This window comes from Salvia miltiorrhiza, chromosome 4, assembly GCF_028751815.1.
Source record: "Salvia miltiorrhiza cultivar Shanhuang (shh) chromosome 4, IMPLAD_Smil_shh, whole genome shotgun sequence".
NCBI lineage: Eukaryota > Viridiplantae > Streptophyta > Magnoliopsida > Lamiales > Lamiaceae > Salvia > Salvia miltiorrhiza.
In genome coordinates, this window is record NC_080390.1 from 54,728,264 (window position 1) to 54,744,462 (window position 16,199).

At 37.8% G+C, this 16,199-nt stretch overlaps 1 protein-coding gene across 2 annotated transcripts; it reads left to right on the forward strand.

Moving 5' to 3' along the window:
- The first annotated feature begins 537 nt into the window (after positions 1-537).
- LOC131020704 (WRKY transcription factor 22-like) lies at positions 538-2,117 on the forward strand. Of its 2 annotated transcripts, none has more exons than XM_057949693.1 (3): positions 538-1,186; positions 1,272-1,382; positions 1,504-2,117. In XM_057949693.1, the coding sequence occupies exons 1-3, from the start codon at positions 786-788 to the stop codon at positions 1,838-1,840; spliced, it is 849 nt and encodes a 282-aa protein (XP_057805676.1). In that variant the 5' UTR covers positions 538-785; the 3' UTR covers positions 1,841-2,117. The 2 variants fall into 2 exon arrangements, with proteins under 2 accessions (XP_057805676.1, XP_057805677.1); XM_057949694.1 differs by having other exon boundaries at positions 549-1,186; positions 1,516-2,117.
- Positions 2,118-16,199: the final 14,082 nt, after the last annotated feature.

The following is a 16,199-nucleotide window of genomic DNA, read 5'->3' on the forward strand; positions in this document are numbered from 1 at the left end:
AAAATCATCCAAAATTCAATCTCAACCACACATCTCATAAAGTGGTGGGACCTTTTCTCCACTACATCAAAATTATCATCAATTTTATTAAATCCCGTGCATAGCCAAAGTGGTCCACTTTTGACGGACGGAGGGAGTAATTTTTTTTCCTTTATTCACATTTTGATTTTTCATCCACCACACTTAGCACTAGCTCTTTAAAACCGGTGTCCAAAATAAAGTGATGAAGGAGTACAAATTAAATATTTAAAAATATTATTATTAAAGATGTAAATAAAATTAAATAATCTATTAAGTAGGAGTATTATATTGTATCCAGGCATAAGTTTTTTTTTTTTTCCTTAATCCAAAAATGAATTAAGTTAGAGAGGCGCACCCGCCCCGCCCCACGTGGCCTTGCCTCGATATCTTTTTGTCGGCAGCCCCCACCACGCCAAACACTAAACCGCGTAGACTTTCTCGTTTCCCCCCTTTGACATTTCCAAAGTCAACCCACTCTTGCAAAACCCCAAAATTATTACCACATTTTCTCGACACCACAGCAAAGAATCCCCCAAAAAGAAGATAGAGCAAAATCCTCTCTTATAGTGCCATCCCAACCACTTTATTTGGAAAAAAGCAATTATGCATACATACCTCACTTTCTCTCTCTACCCATAAAAAACCGTCCATCTCCTCTCTCTCTCTCTCTCTCTTCACGCCTCCAAAAGTCAGCGCGGGCGCCTTCGTTTTGTCTCTACATATCAGAGCAGAAAAAAGGAGAGAGAAAGAAGGAAGGAAAATTAATGGAGGATGACTGGGATCTCCACGCCGTGGTTAGAAGCTGCTCCTCCTCCACCGCCACCGCCACCACCGCCGCCACCGCCACCTCCTCCGCCGCCACCGCCGGCTGCCAAAACCTCAGCAGCTTCGAGCAAGATTGCACCTTTAGTTGGTGTAATAAAGATCCGTTTGAGCCCAGAAGAAGTAGAAGCTTCGTAGAAGACTTGCATGAGCTTTGGAAACCTTTCTTCCCCAAACAACAAATCCCCATTTCTCCCCTCTCCATTTTGCAAGATCAACAGCAGCAGCAACAGCAGCAGCAGAAAGAAATCAAACAAATAATTTCTCCCCAAAAACAGCAGCTTTTTTCCATCGTTAATGGCTCAAAACCTTCGCATCACCCCACACCAAGGTCCAAGAAAAGGTGAGCTCGTGCTTGTGTTGTGTATAATTAATTAATTAGCTTTCTATTTTTTTTTTCTAAATTTAGTAAAGTAATTTTGGTTTAGGAAAATTCACTCGAAGAAGGTCTGCCATGTCCCCGCAGAGAGCTTATCTTCCGACGTGTGGTCGTGGAGAAAATACGGCCAGAAACCGATCAAGGGATCTCCATATCCAAGGTAGGTTTGATTAATTTAGCATTAATTTTGAAGAAAATTTGAAGGTTTTGAAGGTAATTGATGATATCATATCAAAACTGGCTAGGTTAAAATTAGGGTTTTTTCTTCTTCTTCAAATTAGGGGTTATTACAGATGCAGCACATCGAAGGGGTGTATGGCGAGGAAGCAGGTGGAGCGGAACAGATCCGACCCGGGCATGTTCATCATCACCTACACCGGCGACCACAGCCACCCCGTCCCCACCCACCGGAATTCCCTCGCCGGCAGCACCCGCCACAGGGAAGCTAAGAAGCCGGAGACGTCGCCGCCGCCGCCGGAGAAGATGGAGAGCAGCCGCGAGGACTTGGCCGATGTCGAGGAGGAGGAGGAAGAGGACGACGATTTCTTCGCCGGATTGGAGGATTTCGCCGCGGAGGGATTGCCGGCGGCGGCGGAGGCGACGGCGGGAGGCGGTTGATGCTTTTCTTCTCGCTCACTTTTCTTTTTTACGTTTTTGTAGGCACGAGACGAGTTTTTTGTCCGTTGAGAAATGTAGAGAATCTTCTAAATCACAAACTCCTTTTTTTTTCTCTCTTTTTTTAAAATACCTTTTAGAGATTTTTAATTTAAATCTGGAAATTATAAAGGAGTCTTCTAGAGGAAAAGGAGAGTAGATTCGATGGCTCTTTTAGGTGTTGGTTGTATATGTGCATGTCTTCCATTATTTATCTAATTTATATATTTATTTTATTCAATTTTTTGTTTTATTGAAATAGTAAAAATCGACTAAAAGAGAGCTTAGCTTATAGAGTTCATTGCCTCGTAGCATTCAAATATTTTATAGTCCATAAAAAATACTAGTTACTTCTTGTTTTAAATATTTTATGGATGATTATAAAGTTGATCATACAAGTTTGTTTTAAATATTTATGATGCCCTTTTTTCATAACAAGGAGCTAACTAGACACTATAAAAAAACCATATGGAGAACCAAATGAAAAATTAAAATTAATAAAAGGTATATATGTGATATAAATTACGTGGAGTGATTATTTTTTGAATAATTATTTTGAAATAAACCTAAAATGTTACGAAAGTGCAGTTTTTGTCATTTATCCACCTGGACTTTTGTAATGGATTTTTATCCACCTGGATTTCACAATAGACATTTCTAGTATTCACACCTTTGAACACTTTTCAGAAGTGCTATATATTTTAATTTTAAAACAATTGTTAAGTAAGGAGAGTAAGAGTTTACTATTTATGATAAGTCTATGTTTAGATTAAGATAGTATAAATTATTTTTTAATTTATTAAGTTGGCCAGGTTTGAGTTTTGGGCCTATCATAATTTTTTTTTTTTTTTTGCATATTTGAAATATTTTTCTGCATTATATAGATATTAACATGTAAATACATAAACTTTTAGTCAATTAAATAACTTGTATATATATAAAGTTTAATTTTGATATGCCAATACATATATTTTCAATTTATTATGATTTTATCACAAAACTAAAATCCTCAAATTTAAATCCATTTCAAAGTCTATCAAGTTAATTAAAATCCACGACTTTAAGAAACAAGCTAAAACAATCCAAAAAAATGAAATTTTACAAACCATTCTCTTCTAATATTTGAAAATTTTAATTTCGTAATAAAGTCATAACAAATCGAAAGTTATTATACCAAAATTAAAGTTCACGTCCAATAAATTAACTAAATATTTGTATATTTACGGGCCAATAACCCCAATTCATAATCAATACATCAAATTAAAAATTAATCCTAATTAAGCTAACTTACCCCTAAAAAAAGAAGAAACTAAGCTAACTTTGGGCTTTAACAAAATCAGACAAACACAGAGCACTAAATCGATATGGAAGTTTGCCAAATTAATCGATAAAGATGAATCTAAAAATACGACACGAAATTTAAAAATTCGACGAAATTAAAATATTCGTTGCTATCGCGCTTTAAGCTAAGCCTCACGACTTTAACCACTCAAATAATCGTGAATAAATTCAAACACGTGACGACACTACCGATATAAGCTGTCAATTCACACTAGTGGAAACGGGCCGGGCCGCAGCCGCCCATGGCCCAGTTATTTTACGGGCCGCCGAAATCCAAACCCATTCTACCCGTCATGGGCCCATGGGCCTAGCCCAAGACTGCCAAAGGTTAGGAACACGATGATGTCTGGAAAATTGGCCACACTATTAATGATTCTTTCATCCACACCATTTAATAACACGTGTTTTTCAATTGCATTCTTGTTTTTATTTCAACTTTTTTTTTTGTCATTTTATTTTATTTTAATTTTAATTTATTTGCAAAACACACGTGACAGGAAAATTGTACATGAAAAATCAAATGTGACGTATTCAGAACTATAAAGGGGTTAGTAGATTTCGAACCACAGATTTTTTGACTTCAAGAATACCCACTTTACGCCAACGAGGCCTTGTTCTAATGGCAAAGTTGAGGAAGCAAAAAACTATCATTTATGAGACGTCTTGTATTCAATCCCGTCTGCGTGTGTTGATGTTTTCCCACTTTAGGTGGTGTCGTATTCCCGTCTACGTGCGGTGTTGTATTATTTGGTATTGAGGTCTCACACACAGTCAGAGTTAGAAAATGAGTTAGAAGCTTTACATTCAATCAATAATTCTCCATAATAAACTTAATTTAAGCTTAATAACCTTCACTCCCACACCTCACTCTCCTGATTATCATCCGATATCATTACTCGTATGCCTCATTTCGTCTATTATCTTCTAGCTCCATCCCAAAGGTAAATATTTAAACCTAATTTCATATTCGTATCTTAATTCTCGTTAATTATTCCTAATTTGATGTTAACTTTTGGCGATAATGAACTTCGACGATGCTTTGATAGAGGCACACGACAGTGATAACTTGTAATGCACCGGTTGATACAGAACATCTTTTTTTCTACTTATACTCTTTATAGCAAAAATATATCTTAATTTAGTGTGTCTCAAACCTAAGCTGCATTATATATACATAAGAAATAAGAGATAATGCCAACATCTTAATTACTCTATTATTTAGCGAAGAAGTATTAAATTTTAGTTCAATCGCACTGCAATTAATACAATGATTCAACATGAATAAAAAGTCCATCATAGTGCATTGGGTGAACTCACATTCTCATGCAATAGCTTGCAAATTACGAGATGAAAAATAGACGTTTTTAAATAAAAAATCAAATACGACGAACTTCAATAGCTTGCAAACCCACAAAATGGGTAAAACACATTTGAAAAAATAAGGTATGTCAAACTGAAACTTATAATTAAAGACGTGCAAAATCACGAAATGGATAAAATGGTGGAAGCTGATCAAGGCCATCTGGTCACTGCCGCCGAGTTATGGTGGTGACGTCCGTCAGCAGTGGATGTGGATGTCAAGGAAGGAGGAGAGGAAACTCAAAATGCCACCGCCACGCCCCCTCATAACTCTCAAAGAGTGCCGAAAACCTACTGCAACGACTGTCACCCCACCCCACTATTAATTGTGAATGAGAAATACTTTAATTTCTTGCTTAGTCAAGAAATGCGTTAGTTTTAAATCTTGAACATTACTTGGATAAAGTGTTGATGATTAGTTGTTTTTTCCGCGTAATTTTTTTATATATATATAATAACTATATTTCGTTGCATGTTCATACTTGCATGCTGGGATTTGGGGAATATTACTGATTAGTTTGTAAATTAAGATGAAAGTTAACCTATGACAGAATGGAAACATGTTTATAGTTTATAACTAGTTTTGCACCCGCACGGTAACAATTTTTTTTTTTTTGATCAGAAAAAGGATTTTATAAAAGACCGAAAAAATGGCACCAGAAATGCCAAAGAGTTACAGCGCATGAAGGTCAAAAAACGGTGACATCCAAGATGAGAAGCTAACATCAGCGTTACTCAACTTGAAGGTCTTAATCCAACACCAAAACCTAACCTTAATCTCACTGATTAACGCTTGAACATCCCACGTCTTTCCGTCGAACCGACTTTCGTTGCGGTTCTTCCATATTAACCAAGTAATGCACATCCACATTGCCCGGAGAATCTTCCTGTGCTTCTTCTTTCCCAGATTTGTGAAGGCCTCGAGGTGCTCCGTAATGTCATTTGGTCTTGGTCCGTTGATACCAAGCCACTGTTGGATTCCCGACCACACAGCGTCCGCCTTCGGGCATTCGATGAAGAGATGTTTACAAGTTTCGCTTCTGTGACAGCAAGCGTTGCACCAGGATTCTTCAACGCCAATCTGGATGTTCCTTCTTCTCAAATTGTCGCAGGTTGGCAACCTATTTCTAACAAGACTCCATGTCGTGACTTTTGCCTTATGAGTTGCCGGAGTAGTCCACACTTCCTTGAGGATCTCTGATGTGGGAATGGAGTTGGTGTTTCGAGTCTTTGCGGCTTTGACAATATCGTATGCAGATTTTGTAGAGAAATCACCTCCCTTTGTGGCCTTCCATCTCCAAGCGTCCTTCTTACCTGCAATTGGTGAGGAAGGAGTAATAAAATGAATAAGATCGTTAGCAGCCTCTTTTTCCCTCTCGAGGAGAGCCCGTCTCCACTTTAACTTCCAAAACCAAGAACCTTCTGTCCATTCCCCTTGCTCGCAGACAAAGGCCTCCTTTTTCTCACTCAGTCTGTACAGTCTAGGGAAGATCTCCTTTAGGGGTCTTGTTCCAATCCACCGATGTTCCCAGAATTTGGTATTATTCCCGTCTCCAAGCACCCTCTCGATGTTTTTAGCAAACCAATTTCCCATCTTCTCCCCGACTGTTGACAGTACACTCTGCCACCATCCCCTCCCTCCCCCTCCTTGTGATCTACCCTTTTTTGGCACCCCAATCCCTTCACTATCCCATTCTAACTCCCCGTAAATAGATTTCACAATTCTCACCCACAACTTCCCTTCCCCTCCTATTAAATACCGCCACACCCACTTCGATATTAACGCATGATTGAAGCATTCCATGTCTCTAATCTCCAGACCGCCTTGCTTGAAATCCAAGCTCAAATCTCCCCATTTAACCCACGGTATTGCCCCCGCACTGGCCTTTCCCCCCCAAAGGAACTTACCGAAGATGGAGTTGAGAGCTTTAATGGTAGACTTTGGGATGCAGGTGTAGGAGAATTGATACACCGGAATCGCCACGAGAACGGATTTTATCAGTGTAATGCGCCCAGCAAGGGACAGATTTTTGGACCTCCACCCTTGGATCTTCTTTTTGACCTTATCCACTAAATGATTCCAGTTCACCACCTTGTTTAAACCATTACCGATTTTCAACCCCAGATAATTGAACGGGTTTGAACCCACCTTACATCTCAGTTCGGCGGCCATTCTTTCCACTTTCTCTTTGTCAACACCGAGCCCAACAATGCTACTTTTATCAAAATTAACTGCGAGACCTGAGAGTAACTGAAAGATACCCAGCACATACCGCATTGCCGAAGCGTTGCTTTCACTGTCATCAAGGATGAAAATGGTATCATCCGCGTACTGCAAATGTGAGATCCTAACTTCATCTTTCCCGATAATGGCCGGTTGAACGAGCTTTTTCTCCACTGCTTTTGTCATGAGGGAATGGATGCCTTCGGCTGCAACTAGAAAGAGAAATGGGGGCAGCGGGTCTCCCTGTCTAAGTCCCCTTTCGAGGTGAAACTCCCCAGACGGCGACCCGTTCACCAGAACATTCGCCGATGCCGACTGGAGGCATCCTGAGATCCACTTCCTCCAAACAGGGTCAAAGTTAAAGCGGTCCAACATTGTGTCAAGAAAATCCCATTCGACGGAATCGTAAGCCTTCGCGAAGTCAATCTTAAACACAATTCTGCCCTTTCTATTTCTCTTTGCTTCTCCCACCACTTCATTGAGAATCACGGCGCTATCCAAGATATATCTATCTGTAATGAAGGCACTCTGATTTTCGGCAATGATGGAGTCCATGATCATCCTCATTCTCCCCGCAAGGATCTTAGCGATGATTTTGTAGATGCTTCCGATCAAGGATATAGGCCGGTAGTCTTCAAGTGCCCCTGAATCCTCCTTCTTGGGAATGAGTACAATAAAGGAAGAGTTACCTCCCTTTGGAATTTTCCCATACCTGTGGAATTCTTGCATAACCTTAAGGAAATCGCTCTTAATAGTTTCCCATGAGGATTTCCAAAAATTGATGTTAAATCCATCTGGTCCCGGGCTTTTGCTTCCATCACAACTCCAGATAGCTGTTTTGATCTCTTCTTCGCTGAACTCCCTGATCATCCATCTTTTATTTTCCTCCGTCAGCTTCTTTGCAACAAAGTCGTGTGGTATCTCGGGCATCACTCTATTTTTCTTCTTGTAGAAATTTTCGAAGTAGCATCTGATCTTTTCTTTGAGAGCCACCGGTTCATCTATCCAGACATTGTTAAAAACCATGCCTCCAATCTCATTTTTCCTCCTTCGACCAACGATAGCTTTGTGATAAAATTTTGAGTTGAAATCGCCCTCCTTGATCCATCTCACATTGGCCTTTTGTTGGAGAAGACTAGCCTTGTTTTTTGATTGCAAAAAGATATGAGCTCTAACTTCATTCCTGCGAATAGCCTCGTTTTCCTCCAAGCCAAAGGTATCGTCAATCCGATCCCACCGTTGTAGCTCTTCCTTCAAATCTGTAATCCTCTTGTCCATGTACCCGAAACTGTTCTTGTTCCACTTCTTGAGAGCTTCTTTCAATCGTTTGAGTTTTTCTTTAAGGACGAAGTAGCTCCATCCCTCGACGTCTGCTTCCTCCCACACTTTTTTAACCACGTCTTTGAATTCATGGTGAGAGATCCAAGCATTAATGAACCTAAACGGTTTGGGACCCCAATCTCTAGCTTTGGTGCTAAGCAGGATTGGGCAATGATCCGAAAGAGTTCTCTGTAAACCTCTTCCCATAGTTGTCGGCCAACACCTTCCCCATTCTTCATTCACTAAGAAACGATCAAGTTTGCTTTTGCTCCCGCCGTTGGCTTGATACCATGTGAACTTTCTTCCCTGGATTGGGATCTCCACCAAGTCATTTCCTCGAATGAAACTGTCGAATGCTCTAGCATCCGCCACACCGTAGGTACCACTACTGCCCACCCTCTCCCCCTGTTTTCGGATAGCGTTGAAATCTCCTGCGATACAGAGACACGCCTCCTTATTTTGGTCTGTCACTGTACCAATGACTCCCCAGAGTCTCTCTTTGTCTCTACTGTCAATAGGTGCGTAGATGTTGATGAAGCAGCACTCAACATTTCCATTTTTCCATCTCCCATTCACAATGACAGCTCCCTGAATATCCCAACAGCTTGACGCACAGAAAGCCTCCTTATTCCAAACTGTGATAATCCCACCCGATCTGCCCTCTGCCTTTCTCGCCGCGAAATCCGCATTATCTCTTCCCCACCAATAGCTACAAATGTGCTCATCAAAAGACTCTAGCTTAGATTCTTGAATAAAACACAAATCAACCTTTTCTTTCCTAATAGTGTCCCCAATATCGCGTTGCTTGACCGTGCTCCCAAGCCCTCTTACATTATATGATAAAATAATCATAAATTACCTTTGTTTTCGTCTCCAAGCTTCACACCACCTGTCGATTTTCCTCTCTGGTTCCTGAGGATGATCGCCATTTCTCGATCTGCAACCTTGCTCGAGAGTCCGAGCTCTTTTCCAAAATTCCACATCTTCATTTCGTCTTCCACCTCTTCCTCCGTCTCCGCGGCTTGATGAGTAGGCGAATTTCCTCTCCTTTCTTTGTCAGCTGGCCTTTGTTCTTCCGTCTCTTCTTCAATTTGTGAAATGAACTTGTTCCATCTCTCCTTATCTCTCTTTTTGGCCTTTGCCTTTGTCGTTTTTTTGTGTCTTCTAGAAGGGTCAAAGGACTTAGCAATCCCTCCTCCAGCATCTCCCCTCTTTCCCCCATGTTTCACGTTTAACCCCTGATTCTGGTCTGAAATCTGAATTGTGGGGCTGAAATTGGGGGTGGGCTCCCTATCCCCTTCAAACGTGATTGGGCTACAAGGAGTTGGGCCTGAAAATTCTTGTGTCCCATCTTCTGGGCGCATACTGGAGACCACATGATTACATGGGCCAATAAGGTCCACATTTCCTCTTGCGTCCTTCAAAGAAAATGGGCTCAGCCCAACTTGTGTTGATCCAGACTCGACTTCCACGTGAGCGTCTAAGTAATTAGGAGGCGAACAGTCGGGGCCCGCCTTTGTATGTTTGACATTATGAATGGGGCTTCTCGGGGACAGTGTCGCCGCAAGATCCTTCTTGGGAGACGTTTGGGATTTACCGTTATCATGAATGATTTCTGGGGGTTCGAGAAGGCCGCCTTGGGCATCTGAAACGTCGTCGTCGAGGCTTTCCCCAATCCGGTGAGTGACGGCCTGTGCTTCCGCCGGTGCCCCTAAGGAATCATCCGACGTCCACTGTGAAACTGAAACATCGTCCTCGTCGGACATCTCTTCCAGCGTGGGCGACGGAAAAGGTTTTCGGATTTCTTCTATTCTCACTTGGAAGGAGGCGCCATCAATCCGGCAATGTAACACTCTGTCGATGTTGTTTAAACCGGTGGAGATTTGCACAAGCGCCTCATCAAGTTCCTTTCGCAGCCTTGTGTTTTCATCGATCTTGAGGACCCGCCCTATTTTTGAGCAAGCCAAATTGAAAAATCTCGGGTTCCACGAGTGCATGGGCACTCCGATCCACCTAGTCCAAACGCACCTGTGCACATTAACATCAACGAAACTCCACGGTCTGCACCATTCAAACCAAAAGTGCTTCCATTCGCCTAGCTCATGCAAGATTGTCTCGACTGGCTTCCCAAACGGGCTTTGGATCAAAACCAGATTACCTCCCATTGAAGTAACCTTAAGGGCTTCGTTGCATTCCCACGTGATTTCATCTTTAATTTCTTCCCACAAGAACTCGTTCTTGATGTACCCCGTGAATGCGCCTTTCAGCCATTCTTTCTCCTCTTCGGTTGTCTCGAAGTGGAACACCTCTTCACTCAACGACGGGTCTGCTTTGATTCCGGACAGCGCCTCTTTGAATGAAACTCCCGATCTTCTTTTACTACATTTTGGTGGTGGGGTGCCTTTGCTCTCCTTGATCTGTACTGGTAATCTCCTCTCATCTGTCATGTTTCCATTGTCTGCACTGGGTCTGTCAAATCTTGGCTTATACACCCTCAACTTGTAGCTGCCAATCCACAAGTTATTAAGCTCTGTCAAGAGGTTATCTCCATTTTCGATACCTTCGAAGCGGACGAAACCGAAAGGTTTGCCTTTAAGGTCGCGTTTCTTTGGGCAGAAAATGTCTGTCGGCTTTTTCACCGTGCTGAACTTTCTCCAAAGGAAGTCGAGGCTGCAGTCCTCCGGCAGATTGTTGAAGAAGAAGGTGACCGCATCCTTCTTCCCAATCTGTGAGCAATCAAACCTGACATGATCAACTCTGGAACCACTGTTCTTTGTACAGCTGTACCCTCCATCTGCTCTCCGATATGGAGGTTTAGGTTTTCTACGGTTGGGGTATGTTATATGCCTCGCCGGAAAGCTCTCGGAACGGGATCTTCCTACTCCTCTCTTCCTCACCTCCCTCCACTCACCCTCCATTACTGCCAAACTTGTCCGCACGGTAACAATTATTTAACTAATTTTTTTTAAGTATAAGTAATCTATACTTTTTAAAGTTTAATGCTTTTTTATATTATATAACTATAATAAAATTAGTAATAATTTCATAACTTAAAAGAGAACATTCATAATTTTTTTTAACTTATAGATCACACTAATACTATAATTGTTCAAGGTGACTTTTTATAGTTATATGTGAGTCAAATCAATGACCAATATCTCAATTAACAATATATATATGCTATTAGTACTGTGTATATTTCAGTAGAAATTTTGTATAAGTTATTTTAATATAATGTGTATATATTATATCATCTTTAATTTTGTCATGTATGAACGAAATTAAAATTCAGGGCAAATTTCAGAATGAGCTAAAGTTTATGTATTTATATTGTAATTTTATATAATTAAAAAAAAATAGCAAAATTAACTAATAGTTTGTGAATTTACAGTCAATTAACGCCTCAAAAAAATATATATTATGAAATGCAAATAAGTAAAAAGTAATTAAAAGTTCCAAAAATCCTTTCAAAACTAATAGATAGTTTGAAAGAAAAATATCTAGATATTTGGGTGGAAATTTTTTAAATAGATAATAATAATCGTTAGTTAAAAAAGTTTTTGTCAAGATCTTGATCATTCATTTTATATCCTCCAATTATAAAATGGTTTTATCTTCATTTTAATGCTATTATCTTTATTAGAGCTATTTTATATAATAATATAAGTAACTTATAGAATTTTATTTTCTAAATATAATATTCTAAAAAATATATTTTTTTTACCGTGCATTGCACGGGAGTAATACTAGTTATGTATAGAAAAAGAGATTAAGAGATTTTAGATAACATGCAACTAAAAAAAGTCATTTTTTATAAGTAATGGAAAATTTTATTTTTCAATATATTGAGGGCCTTTTTTATAATTTCCGCCAGGGCCTCATTTTTCTCAAGACCGGCCCTGGATTCAAGAAATGTAATCGTCCTTTAAAATGCGTTTGTTTTTCTCTAATACTTTCTTGATAGTCTTCAATACTTTCTTGATGAATTGTAATGTTGGTGGCAAGTGTGGAATTTGATCCACGAAATGTAATCGTCCTTTAAAATGCGTTGTCTTCAATAATTTTTTTTTTTTTTACATATTTGAAATATTTTTGTGCATTATATAGATATTAACATGTAAATACATAAATTTTTAGTCAATTAAATAACTTGTATATATATAAAGTTTAATTTTGATATGCCAATACATATATTTTCAATTTATTAGGATTTTATCACAAAACTAAAATCCTCAAATTTAAATCCATTTCAAAGTCTATCAAGTTAATTAAAATCCACGACTTTAAGAAACAAGCTAAAACAATCCAAAAAAATGAAATTTTACAAACCATTCTCTTCTAATATTTGAAAATTTTAATTTCGTAATAAAGTCATAACAAATCGAAAGTTATTATACCAAAATTAAAGTTCATGGCCAATAAATTAACTAAAAAATTGTATATTTACTGGCCAATAACCCCAATTCATAATCAATACATTAAATTAAAAATTAATCTTAATTAAGCTAACTTACCCCTTAAAAAAGAAGAAACTAAGCTAACTTTGGGATTTAACAAAATCAGACAAACACAGAGCACTAAATCGATATGGAAGTTTGCCAAATTAATCGATAAAGATGAATCTAAAAATTCGACGAAATTAAAAAATTCGTTGCTATCGCGCTTTAAGCTAAGCCTCACGACTTTAACCACTCAAATAATCGTGAATAAATTCAAACACGTGACGACACTACCGATATAAGCTGTCAATTCATACTAGTGGAAACGGGCCGGGCCGCAGCCGCCCATGGCCCAGTTATTTTACGGGCCGCCAAAATCCAAACCCATTCTACCCGTCATGGGCCCATGGGCCCAGCCCAAGACTGAACAAGATGATGTCTGGAAAATTGGCCACGCTATTAATGATACTTTCATCCACACCATTTAATAACACGTGTTTTTCAATTGCATTCTTGTTTTTATTTCAACATTTTTTTTGTCATTTTATTTTATTTTAATTTATTTGCAAAACACACGTGACAGGAAAATTGTACATGAAAAGCAATAGATGATAAAATTATGAAAATTCATATGAACAATGAGATTACCATTTCACGAAGCTCTGCAATGAAAGATCAGAGGAGAAAGTTTGTTGGATCAAGCTGAGTTTTTTTGATAGATTTTTAAGAAAATGAGGTAAATAAGGCTAATGGGTGAGGTATATATATAGTATATGATGAGCTTGGGAGAAGGTGAATTAACGTGGCTGAAGCAGATTAAACCATATCTAACTATATCATACATATAGTTAGATATGAGCTTGTATAAATAATGAAAAATAAATGAGCTTGTAAAACATATATATATGAATAAAAACACTCTTAAGTGTATAAAATATAAATGATTTTCAGCCCTTAGATCATCAAGATCTACGGTTGATTCGTAACTCTGTTGGATGAATTCGTGGTCCTGAGTTCGAATCCCAAAGGTAACAAAAAATTATTTTTCAGAATTCGTTATCATGTTTGATGAATTCGTAATCATGTTGAATAAAATTCGTACATTAAAAAACGTTTATATTTATATTTTAAGAAGTGTTTTTACCGTAGCCCTCCCATATATATGATAAGTCAGGCCCAAAGGTAAATAGGCTCAAACAAATACTCCCTCCGTCCCACAAATTTTGAGTCATTTCTTTTCGACACGGGAATTAAAAAAATAGTACTCCCTTCGTCCCTAAAATAACTTCTTCTTTGGGGACGGCACATATTTTAAGAAAAAATTGTAAAGTGTATTGATAGTAGTATAAATTATTTTTTTAATTTATTAAGTTGGCCAGGTTATAGTTTTGGGCCTATCATAATTTTTTTAATTATTTTTACATTTTTGAACTAATTTTGTGCATTATGAATATTAACATGTAAACACATCAACTTTTAGTCAATTAATGAACTTGTATATATATAAATTTTAATTTTGATATGCCAATACATATATTTTCAATTTATTATGATTTTATCACAAAACTAAAACCCTCAAATTCAAATCCATTTCAAAGTCTATCAAGTGAATTAAAATCCACGACTTTAAGAAACAAGCTAAAACAAACCAAAAAAAATGAAAGTTTACAAACCATTCTCTTCTAATATTTGAAAATTTTAATTTCGTAATAAAGTCATAACAAATTGAAAGTTATATATTGTTATACCAAAATTAAAGTTCATGTGCAATTAATTAACTAAATATTTGTATATTTACGGGTCAATAACCCCAATTCATAATCAATACATCAAATTAAAAATTAATCTTAATTAAGTTAACTTACCCCTAAAAAAAGAAGAAACTAAGCTAACTTTGGGCTTTAACAAAATCAGACAAACACACAGCATTAAATCGATATGGAAGTTTGCAAAATTGATCGATAAAGATGAAACTAAAAATACCACACGAAATAAGAAATTCGTCGCTATCGCGCTTTAAGCTAAGCCTCACGACTTTAAACATCTTATTCTATTAAATTTTAGTTCAATCACACTGCAATACAATGATTCAACATGCAAACCCACAAATTAAAATGGGTAAAACACATTTGAAAAAATCAGGTATGTCAAACTAAATTAAACTTATAAAGACGTGCAAAATCACGAAATGGATAAAATCTAATACAAAATGGAATCTGAATTGAAAAACACAAAAGTAACCAAAAAAAACTAAACGAATCATCATGATTCATGACATCAACAATGTATATATCCAAGAAAACAATAGTCTTGATTTCTTGACTATATTTTCTTGGATATAAGCAAGAAAGAATCAAAAAAAAAAAAAAATTATACAAGAATTTTGAAGTAGCTAGTACTCATCAACGACGCTGCAGGGTGGGTGCGGTTGGAGTTTTTCAACATGAATGAGTAAGCAGTGTCACAAACCTTCGGCTCCCTCCATCTCGAGACAAACTTCACTGCAGCAGTTGGGATTCGGCCATGCGTGGCGGTGCTCTTCTCCTTTCTCTCTTCTCCTTAGCTTTCAACCAAAGCCATTGCTCATGGAGGTCACCGCCATAAGCCGGCGGCGGTGACTAGAGCGCTTTGATCAACTCCTCAATCGAAGGATGTGAAGAAATATATTGAAGAGTGTAAAAATACGCTCTAAGAGCTTATAAGCTCCCAAAAAAATATATTCATTTATCCAACTTATTTTCTCATTATCTTATGAGCAACTCTCCTTTTACAAAAAATAGTTGTGGAGTTCATCAAACTCATTTTGTCACCGCCGCCGCTTACGACGGTGACCTGCGCCAACAGTGGCTCTAGATGAGAAAGCAGGAGGAAAGGAAACCCCGGCCACCGCCACGCCTGCTGACAACACTAGAAGAACGCCCCAAACCAGCTGCAACCGTCACCCCGCTTTAATTAGACGCCGGGAGCAACCCAAGGTTGGTGATACGACGTATAACTTTTACTTGAATAATTCAAATGTTGGTGGCAACGTGTAATTTGATATAGTCCAAGAAATGTAATCGATTTTTGATATCGTTTAAACATTTAGAGCGTGTAATTTGGTCCAAGAAATGTAATCATTTCGTGCACGAATACTTTCTCGATCAGTTTTGTGAATACTTGATTACTTTCTTGATATCGTTTGATCAGTATTATTGATGATGATTAGATTTTTTTTTCGTTGCTTAATTGCATACGCAAATGTTGCAGCAGTTGGGAATTGGGAATTAGGGTTCAAATTACAATAATGATACTTATTTTGACTTGCCAATTTTTTTATTTTGTTTTTCGTTCAATTGAGATTGCTGCAAAATTGGTATAAACTAGTAATATTTTCATAACTTTTTTTTTTGAAAATGTATTTTCATAACTTAAAAGATAACATTAATAATTTTTCTAACTTATAAATATGATAGATCTCACTAATACTATAGTTGTTCAAATAAAAATGACTTTTATAGTTGTATGTGAGTCAAATCAATGACCAATATTTCAATTAACAACATATTTTATCAACGATTATTATTAGCTAGTTAAAATATCCACCAAAATATCCATATAAATTGGGGGAATAAAGTAGATGAGAATAAAAACAAAAAAA

Coding starts and splice junctions, on each gene's coding strand:
- LOC131020704 (XM_057949693.1), top strand. CDS start 786: ATGGAGGATGACTGGGATCTCCACGCCGTGGTTAGAAGCTGCTCCTCC. Junction 1,187..1,271: donor ACACCAAGGTCCAAGAAAAG/GTGAGCTCGTGC, acceptor ATTTTGGTTTAG/GAAAATTCACTCGAAGAAGG. Junction 1,383..1,503: donor AAGGGATCTCCATATCCAAG/GTAGGTTTGATT, acceptor TCTTCAAATTAG/GGGTTATTACAGATGCAGCA.